General features: G+C 38.4%; 1 protein-coding gene across 2 annotated transcripts in view; it reads right to left on the bottom strand.

Annotated features, from left to right (window-relative positions):
- Positions 1 to 398: 398 nt before the first annotated feature.
- LOC127419324 (transferrin receptor protein 2-like) overlaps positions 399 to 10,466 on the bottom strand; it is a 23,698-nt gene continuing 13,630 nt past the window's right edge. For both annotated transcript variants that reach the window (XM_051660661.1, XM_051660660.1), the window contains 6 exons: positions 6,791 to 6,858; positions 6,364 to 6,434; positions 5,545 to 5,629; positions 4,162 to 4,389; positions 1,702 to 1,842; positions 399 to 1,571 (listed from right to left, as the gene is read on the bottom strand). In XM_051660661.1, coding sequence (XP_051516621.1) covers positions 1,329 to 1,571; positions 1,702 to 1,842; positions 4,162 to 4,389; positions 5,545 to 5,629; positions 6,364 to 6,434; positions 6,791 to 6,858 — 836 coding nt within the window. In that variant the 3' untranslated portion in view covers positions 399 to 1,328. The remainder of the gene's footprint in view (positions 1,572 to 1,701; positions 1,843 to 4,161; positions 4,390 to 5,544; positions 5,630 to 6,363; positions 6,435 to 6,790; positions 6,859 to 10,466) is intronic.

The raw sequence follows: 10,466 nt of genomic DNA, 5'->3' as shown, positions 1-10,466 counted from the left end.
ACGTATTAGTTTTTTCGACATATCTCGTAATAATGAGATATCTCATAAAAACGACATCATTTCTCATAATAACAAGATAAAATGTTGTAAAAACGACATCCTTGAGGACATCTCGTTATTACGAGAAAGATGTCATTTTTATGACATTATTGAGCGAATTAAAATAGTAAGTGGCAGCATTGCGCCACCGTAATTAACAGCTCTCTGTATGTAATGACTACTCATAAGCCACACCTTAATGTTTTTTTAAAGTACTCTGTTTAATCATGACTTTTTAAAAGTCATTAATACAATTTATCGTGAACTAAAAGTGTCTCACGCACCTCAGAAAACCTCCTTTCAGAGACCCTGCGCGAGCAGCTCAACGTCTTTTGCACACATTCAAAATGCTGAATTAAAAAAAACAACACTGGAATTTGAGATTACATTTTTTTTTATTTAAGTGCGACAGCACGTGATGTAAATACAGTGTCTACATTTACAATCGAATCAAGATCTGACCAATATCTAAAACTGAAAGGAGATCATGTACTCCGAAGTACAATGTATTTTTGAGCAGATTCCTAACTTTAAGACGTTTAAAATAAGTCTGCTTCATTATCCTGCTGAAAAAAGTACAAGAAATAAGAAGCCATAGCTAAAACAAACCAGCTGGTTTAAGCTGGTCTCCCAAGCTGGCCAAACCCACTTTAAAACCTGTCCACAGACCGGCTAAAACCAGCACGATTTTTCGCCCCAGCATGGTTGTCTTGTATTTACTGGTGCACCTGATTTACAATTCAACAGGTGAGCTCTAGAACTCTATGACATCACAGTCTGAGGGGTCATGTGACATCACTGACCCGACCCTGTTGTCCTATGACATCATGGGGTTGATTGATAGCAGATGCTGCTTTTTGATTGGACGACAGTATGACTGTCATAATTATGAGAGTCACTGCTCTCGATAATTACTGCACACATTAACAAGAGTCTCATTATCACTTAGTAATAAAAAAAGAATCACGTCTCAATTATAATTGTTAATTAACCATTAAATTAACGAGGAGACATTGAGTGGTCACATAGATCACCAGAACAGAAAAACAAAATAATAATAATAGAACAAACACACAGAGAGAAATATATTCGTCGTAACACTGCATCCTAACCAGGCGCAACGCAACAAGTTTCCAGCGGCAAGTAACTTTTCCGAACTCTACATTCAAAGAGCATACTCGACTAACGTTGACGTTTTGTATTTTGATGTTGTAGACTGAGTTATTCACGGTGTGGGTAAAATAAATGCTAAAGGAATGACCCTGAGTTGATTCTGCAGTCGTGGAGCTCTACAGAGGGTTGTCGATGTTCCACACGTCGCCGCTGAGCGCGTTAGCGGCGCCCTGTAGCGTCCAGGTGAAGAGAGCCAGTTGCCGTCGGAAACGGGCCTCGTCGAACAGGTGCGGGTCAGAGCGCAGGAGAGAGAGATGCTCAGCGAGCGCGCTCAGAGTGTGATCACCGCGCCCGTGTAGCACATGACGGAACGGCGTCTCGACCACTGACACGTACTGCGACAGGAAGTAGTATTCCACCTGTAGACAGCAAACACATTAAGGTGCAGTTTCACGTTTGGAACAACATGAGGGTGAGTAAATGATGACAGAATTTAAAAAATTTGGGTGAACTTTGGAGGGAAAAATATGTGTGTGTGTGCGCGTTTACCCTCATGATGCGTGTGTTATACAATCTGGCGAGTCTTTCGTCCTGAACGTCGCTGTTCTTTATGGTCTCCTGCAGTTTTTTAGCGGCTCTGCTGTAATCTCCTCTCGCACTAAAAATCCACTGCAGAGACAAACCCCTCGACTGACACACACACACACACACACAGAGAGAGACTTAAGACATGGACATACATCACTGCAAATAAATCAAAACAAAATAATGGGTATTTTTAAGGTATTTTCTTTTTCAGAAAACACAACTACTGTATTTATTCACTAAAGCTATTAAACTCTTCCAGAAACTACACAACTTAAAGGAATATTCCAGGTTCAACACAAGTTCAGCTCAATCAATTGCATATACAGTAAACAAGTATTTCTTCATCTTCGGACACTTTCATGTCCCCGGGGTTGATTTCAGCTTTGTTCTTTTTCATATATGAAGGTCACATTAAAACTGAACTGGAAACTTTTGACCAGGTCTTCATCATTTATTTTTAGTACTTTTCTAAGATCTTTTATGTCTAGATATGTCTAACAATTTTTGGCTCCCAGAACGTTTTCGGGAACGTTTGTTTTTGGTTCTCAGAACGTTCCCAGAACATACATTTTTAAGGTTTGTTTTTGGTTATCCAGGAAAGTTTTCTTTCAATAAATAGAACGTTGTATTTATGTTAGCAGAACGTTCGCCTAACGTTCCCTTAACGTTCTGTTAACGTTCTCTTAACCTCAATTTTCATGTATTCATACATTCATGCATCATTAATCATAAATCAGCGCACAATCCATGTTTTTGTTGATCCATTGTTTAACTGTTTACATAAAATATTCCTGTATCAAAACTTTATAAATGGTTATATAAATACAACCTAAAAATAACCATTAGAGAACGTTCTGTATAGGCTGTCTTTAGGTTATTACAAAAAACCTCCCTGCAACGTTCTGGGAAGGTTAATTTATGGTTATAAAAATAAAACCTAAAAATAACCATTAGAGAACGTTCTGTATAGGTTGTCTTTAGGTTATTACAAAAAACCTCCCTGCAACGTTCTGGGAAGGTTAATTTATGGTTATAAAAATAAAACCCTGCCCTTCTGGCCCCGCCTGCCGGCAGGCTTTTCCCCACCTCTCTAGGGCTGGGGAGGGGGACAAGGGGAGGGAAAAACAAAAACAAATAAAAGAGGAAAGGGAAAAGCCAAGGAAGAGTGACAGTGAGAGAGAAAGAAAAAAACTTGCTCGCCGGTTCCCAGACACGCCGTTGCCTGGTCCTCGATCACTCCTCCACCCTCTGGTGGACGACAGCCGCTCCTCCCCAGGCAGACCGGAGCCAGTCCTCCAACCCCTGGCGGATGGAACGCCCCTCTGCGTTCTGGCGGCCGGTAGGGAGCCCCTCCGTCCCTAGCAGCGGCTCCACCGCTCCAGGCGGCCGGCAGCGAGCCCCTCCTCTCCTCGCGGATTGCAGCAGTTCCTCCGCGTCCAGCAGCAACTCCTCCGTCCCCCGGCGGACGTGCCGCAGCTGCTGCTTTGGGTGGACGGCAGTGGCGAGGACTCCACGACAGCGCATCCCTCCTCCTTCCCAGGTTTCGGCACCAATGTAACAAGGTTAAAAATAGGAAAGGTGGAGGCAGGAACCGGCTGAACCATCAAAATAATATTTAATTTAAACAAAAAGTCACAAACACAGATACACACACGGTAGCTGCATGTGGCTCTCTCTCTCTCGAACTGCCACATCCCGCTGCACTTATCCCTCTCCTCGGCTGATTAGCCCGATTGGGGGCCAGGCGTGCGTAGTCACGGCCCGGCCCCACCCACCTCCTCGTCACAAGTACGTATTTTAGCGTTTACTCCGTAGCCTGGTGCTCTTCCATAGCAACAGAAAAGTCTGAGAGAAAAGTCTGAATTATGATCTGCGGTAATGAACGTTACGCCACATGAACATTAAGCCCCGTACACACATGCAGTGACTTTAGTGCTTGATGTCACTAGTGGCCGTTTCTTCTGCTCTCGCTATAACGTTATTGGTGGACTGCACGTCTGGCCATGTCTTTTGAAAATCTGATCACAGATGAGACATATTGCTAGTAAAACTTAGATTTCATTCAGTAATTAGACATTGAAAATCTTGTCCCTAAAAATGCACATTCTGCAGGGGAGAGTTTATTCATATAACCTGCAGCAGTGCTCAAGGCATCATATCATTAGTAAGATGAACGATCTATCAACGTACGAATCAAACTCACTCAAACTGCCGACAGTTTCTTTTCCACGCATCATGTTTTATTATATCCATGTATGTGGTTACAGACGAATAATATGAGTGAAACTGTTATGTCCATAATAACAGGGACTTCTCTGATTGGTGGATCACTCTTGAGGATTATGGGTAGTGTAGTTCTTCGTTAGGAATAAAGCTGAAATCACACTGACTTGAGGCTTCTGACCTGTGTGTGTGTTGTACCTGTAGTTGACCAGCGTGCAGGCTGAGTTTAGAGCTGAGCTGTAGTGCTGTGCTGCTGTAGCAGGTGACGTCCAGTGGAAGTATGTGATCATGTGACAGTTTCAGAACCATCAGGCCCACCAGTTCACCAACAGCTCGACCCACTGAACCCAAACGCCCCTGAAGAAGCTCCTGCAGACGCCCGACGCTGTCCAACTGAGTGTTCACAAACGGGTACGTACGAGCATCCTGAACAGAGAAAGAGATTGTTAGAGAGACTGGCATATAATAAGAAATATTATATTATATTTACACATATTTTTGCAGATGTTTATGTCTGTTTCACCCATTGGGCAGCAAATGTTACTAGCTATTAACTGTTTCCTGTGAGACAAAATGCTTCTTCCTCAAGGTGGTGTGGAGTAGCGCAGAAAGCTTAAACCTCCATTGAGCCACATTCAAAGCTAACTATTATTTTGTGTTACCCTTATCAATTATATATCAATTTATATAGAGAGTATATTTAACCCTTGTGCGTTACTCAGAGATCCTTAGAGGACAAAAACATCCACATCAAAAAACTGCCATAATAATATTATATATTCATATTATTTTCCACTTTCAATGAGTTACATCAGTCCTGATCATAACTACCAAATATTCATTCATTTTAAGGATTTTAACCCTTTAAATGCCAGTTTGTTTACATAATGCCACTGTTGTTTTGTACACACACACACACACACACACACACACACATTTCTCAACACACACATATAAAACACACTCTGACATCCATACCAACACACACACACACTTTTATCTGCATCATTTATTCAATTGTCCTGCATTGCTCTATAATACAGCAAACAGAGAATAGGGGAAAAGCATGTATTTGCTCCATAGGCTAAACATGAGAAAAATGGCGCCATCTGGTGGAAAATATTAAAAATGTAAATGTTGAAGTCAGGGCTCCAGAATAAAAGCATAATATCATAGAATTCATGATTTTATGCTTTAATGGCACTGGGATCAAATATTGCAGTTTTAATGGGTTTCAATGGGGACATTTTTGTCCTGAAGGTCCTGAGTGTAACTATTTTGTGTATTATAGATGCATTATAGGAACTGAGGTTGAAATATCAAAATTTCCCCAAAAATACACACCTTTGGCAAAATGTATGCCACTGGCATTAACACAGCCAAAATAATCGAAAAAATAAAAATGAAAAAGACAAAAATGTCCCGAAGGTCGCACAAGGGTTAATATATTCAATTTATAATAATGCTAAATATTCTAAGAACTTAACATATCACATCTGAGCTGCTAAGCCTCACCCATTTTCAGAGATATCTATAATTTCATGCTAATTCGTTCTACTTAATCTATTACTATGGTTTTACCTCAACGAAATGCAGCTCCATAGCAGGAACTCCTCCAAATGTGGTGAAACTGTACGCACCGCTGTTTAAATACAACGGCTTCACTCTGCAGCAAACATATGTTGTGTAACAAACAAACAAAAGTATGAAAACACAGAAATGAACAAAACTAGTACAGATTAAACATTAGGAAAACCCAGCCTGATTTCATAAAAATTGCACGACTCTGGCAACATTTTTGACAAAAGAAATTACGTGGTTCCAGTTCTGAGGTGAAATGAGGCTAAAAGCGAGTTTTAAATGAACAAAAGCGACCTCCCTACCCTAAACCTTAAACCTAAACCTAACTGATAGTGTCAAAGCAAATGTGAGATGAAAAACACAATTAAGTCATATTGTGCTGTTTCTATGACACTTTGGGTTCACGTGTGGACTCATGTGCTCTCCAGGACCCGTACCCGCTCCTTTACATCACAAGTGTAATGCTCTATCAGTCGAGCTACTGCGCAAATCGAACAAGCTTGTAAATGTAGTTGGTTATGCAATGCAACAGTTAACATAAGTCATGCGCTATAGTAAAAGTGTTTAGATGTCACAAGATTGCACTGTGTGAGGAACAGGGTGAAAAATATGTGTTTACGAGCTGTTTTATTCGTGATTTGTGTGAAAGTGAAAAAAAGTCGTTGTTGTAGCGCCTCAAGTGCTCATTTTACGATACATACAATATCGCAAACATTTAGGTATAGTAACTTGCTTCTATGAGCAAGGGGCTCAAAATGAAAGAATGTGTAACTGGTTTGATGAAATATGAATCAGATCATAAACATCTTAAACACTCACATGTTTCTCCAGCCGCCCTGTCGCTGCACCAGAGAGAGAATCGACTGACCCGTGTGTTTGGGATGTTCAACCTGAAACCAACATGAACTCACTGTAACACATTCAAACCTGGACCAACAGCATACAGACTCAGATTAGAAAACATTCTGGTTCCATCATCATCTCTCAATATCAAATACTGATGATAAATATGTAAGGTTTTCATCACAAAATCTCTCATGTGTAGAATCTGTTTACTTCATCAGTTAAAGTCAGTTTATTTGAAACATTGTAACAGTTTGAAAAGAATGTGGCGTTCTGATCTGTAACATGATCAACAAAGCTCAACCAATCAGAGTTGAGAATTCTATAATGTTGTGGTATAAAAACACACAAATCATAAAGACACAAACAATTAAAACACTTGAAGTCAGTATAAGACACAAACTTGTTTGATGGCTCCTTCGATGAGGTCCGCTAACAGAGGACTGGTGTACACTGAGAGGTTATCATCACCTAAACACAACACACAAGTTATGTTACTACTATTATGTGTCATTTATACTCGTTTTTAAACTGAGTTTAGGATATTTTCTATCCTCTAATCCCAGACCTCATCCTAACAAACCTTTCTGTATTTCTTCACTGCAAAAACATTTTTTTAATTAGTATTTTTGTCTTTTAAATTTAAACATTCTTAAAACAAGATAAATTTACTTGACAAGTAAAATGGCTAAATATATTTTGCTTTGTTTTCAGAGAAATATAACTAACTTTTATAAGTCTTAAAACAAGAAAAATATGTTTGGCAATATGGTAAGAAAAATAAACTGAATTCAAAGGGAAAACAAGATAATTTTGTTTTTTTTTTATCCCACGGGCAGATTTTTATTTCTTGAATTAAGCCTAAACTAGATTTCTCTGAAAACAAGACAAAATATCTGTTGCCATTTTGCTTGTCAAGTAAATTTATCTTGTTTTAAGAATGTTTAGATTTTTTGCTGGAGAACATGACAAAATACTAATTAAGAAATCCTCATGGCGGGAGGCGCTATATGGCAAGCCATTTTAACACTTAAAACACTGACGTCCCTGTTAGGCATATGTGGTATCATATGAAAGCTTAGAATCTGGTCTTTTTAGAGAACCCCATCAATTTTGCATTCAGTTACATAAAATACAAAATAAGGCCTGAAAACCTTTGTGTCACAAATTGGCTCCACCTAGAGGTAACGTTGTAGAAATTTTAAAATTAGACACGTCATCCTCTATATCACATGAAAGCTCTCATTCTCAGGAAGGTGACTGTACAGTTTATTTTGTTGTCATAATACCACAGTTTGAATTATTTTCTAAAATATCACAAAGTGAAATTTGATATTTAGGTGAGACATAAAATGCAAATGTCTTTTTCTGTGCTGACCACTGATCTGTAAGCCCCAAATAGCCTCAAACTTTATATCAAATCTTACCTTGGGTGGTTAGCTTTAAAATGAGTTCAAGAAATTACTTGTTTACTTGTTTGTGAGCTTGCATTGGGTGAATAATCCAGTGTTGTGTCAAAAAAATGTTGAACAAAATATGACGTTTAGTATAAAAAGTAGGAGAAACAAATCATCAGCAAAATAGGTTCTCATCTATAGAAGATGAAAGTTTACACATCATTGTAAAGCTGGGATTCTCTGTTTTCCAATGACACCTAGATTGGGCTTCTGGACAACTGAAAAGTCAAGATATTCAACAAAACATTGTGGAAGTATGGGATCAAAATCTCGTCAAATGTACTGCGGTCACGGATCCAGAAATAATAAGCGTGAATCAAAATAATAAGCACAGATCAAAAAAAATAACAAATATGAATCAAAAATATATAAACACATTTAAAATATGCTGCAAAAACATCAGAAAAATTCAAGCAAAGTCATCAGAATTGCAAACAAAATCATGTTTTCCATGTTATATTACTGTTTGTTGAGCTCTCTGACAATTTCGCTCATATTTTCATTTTTTTCGTACGCTTACACTGTATTTTTCTTTGCTTTTGTTTCCAAGTTCTGCGTTTAGTTTTCCAGAATGTGTGAGTAGAGTTTCATGTAAATCAGGGGCCATTTTGCGTCCCTATTGGTCCACTAGTTCTTGATTGACAGCTCCTCTTCTAGCCAATCATTGGAAGAGGGGCGGTGACGTCACTCCAGTGCGACTCCAATGGCTGCTGCTCAATATTATATTATATGTGGTTGATAGATACGCTGCATGTGTCTGTTTTGAGTATTTTCTGCAGCTCTAGGACACAATGTGTTGTCCGAGTAGGTCATTATCATAGTCTGATAACACATGTATCGAATCAGATGAGTCTTTAGTTTAGGCATTATTTAAGACTTCCTTGTTTGTAGGTTATTAGCTGCATATCTTAAAAACACGTCTGTGTTGGTGTGGATGTTTGATGCATGTTTTTACTAGCTGTACCAATGTAGTCACGAGTTCAGAACACAACTTGATCCGCTTTTCCATGAAATAAAATCCATATCCCGACACCAAGGCCTATTACAATACTGATGAATATAGAAATGCTTACATATCATTGGACATTTGTTTTTAATGGTATCAAAAATCTAAAAGGTGTGCATTATTGCTGACACCTACATGCACACTTTGGAGTTGGTTGTATGACTAAGTCATTTGCTTCAAATGTTACTGAAGATGTATTCTCTATATTATGGAAATGTTTGTAAATGTTTTGGATATGTATGCGCAAATGTTGCCTGTATCTTTAGAGACGGTCCCTAAATTTGCGACTATTTGTGAATAAAGAACATCCAACGTCAAGCCAACTTTACTGCATTATTTATTGACGTGGGGACGCTTGGTCACTTGTTTCAGATTTCGCTGCAGTATCGTGGAAAAAGAAACTACATGCAACCGTGCCAACGATGCCAACGTAGGATCAGTACATAACGGCACATTCAACAACATGGAAAAGCGGATCAAGTTGTGTTCTGAACTCGTGACTACATTGGTACAGCTAGTAAAAACATGCATCAAACATCCACACCAACACAGACGTGTTTTTAAGATATGCAGCTAATAACCTACAAACAAGGGAGTCTTAAATAATGCCTAAACTAAAGACTCATCTGATGACCTACTCGGACAACACATTGTGTCCTAGAGCTGCAGAAAATACTCAAAACAGACACATATAATATAATATTGAGCAGCAGCCATTGGAGTCGCACTGGAGTGACGTCACCGCCCCTCTTCCAATGATTGGCTAGAAGAGGAGCTGTCAATCAAGAACTAGTGGACCAATAGGGACGCAAAACGGCCCCTGATTTACATGAAACTCAACTCACACATTCTGGAAAACTAAACGCAGAACTTGGAAACAAAAGCAAAGAAAAATACAGTGTAAGCGTACGAAAAAATGAAAATATGAGCGAAATTGTCAGAGAGCTCAACAAACAGTAATATAACATGGAAAACATGATTTTGTTTGCAATTCTGATGACTTTGCTTTAATTTTTCTGTTGTTGTTTTTGCAGCATATTTTAAATGTGTTTATATATTTTTGATTCATATTTGTTATTTTTTGATCTGTGCTTATTATTTATTTTTGCGCTTATTATTACTATATTATTTTTGGATCCGTGACCGCAATACATTTGACGGGATTTTGATCCCATATGGAAGCTCTCAGCACAAAAAGAAGACTTGTTGTCTATGGGTGATCCCTAAAATGTGTTAGAGCACCACCTACATTTCAGATCTGTACAATGTGATGGAAGGTGATAGAGGAAAATATCTTTTTTTTCTAGTACTTGCTGCCATCCAGTGGAATAAAATAAGACTTTTTGCCCGAAAATAGAGGACACAGAACTGAAATGGCATGCTTTTAAACTTTAGAAATAATAAAAAAAGATTTATTTTTAATTATGCTTTTCATAAAATGTTTTTTAAAAAAGATTTTAAGCATTAAATAAATTTTGTTAGATTTCTCTGAAATAAAATAAAATATTTCATGCCATATTTCTCGTCAAGTAAATATATCTTCTTTTAAGAATATTTCGATATTGCCGGGACAGCTGGATGTCCTCGTAATGCAGGTGAAACAGAAACACACACAC

Source organism: Myxocyprinus asiaticus, chromosome 28 (assembly GCF_019703515.2).
Source record: "Myxocyprinus asiaticus isolate MX2 ecotype Aquarium Trade chromosome 28, UBuf_Myxa_2, whole genome shotgun sequence".
In the NCBI taxonomy this organism is placed as follows: Eukaryota; Metazoa; Chordata; class Actinopteri; order Cypriniformes; family Catostomidae; genus Myxocyprinus; species Myxocyprinus asiaticus.
This window is presented reverse-complemented; position numbering and strand designations above follow the sequence as displayed.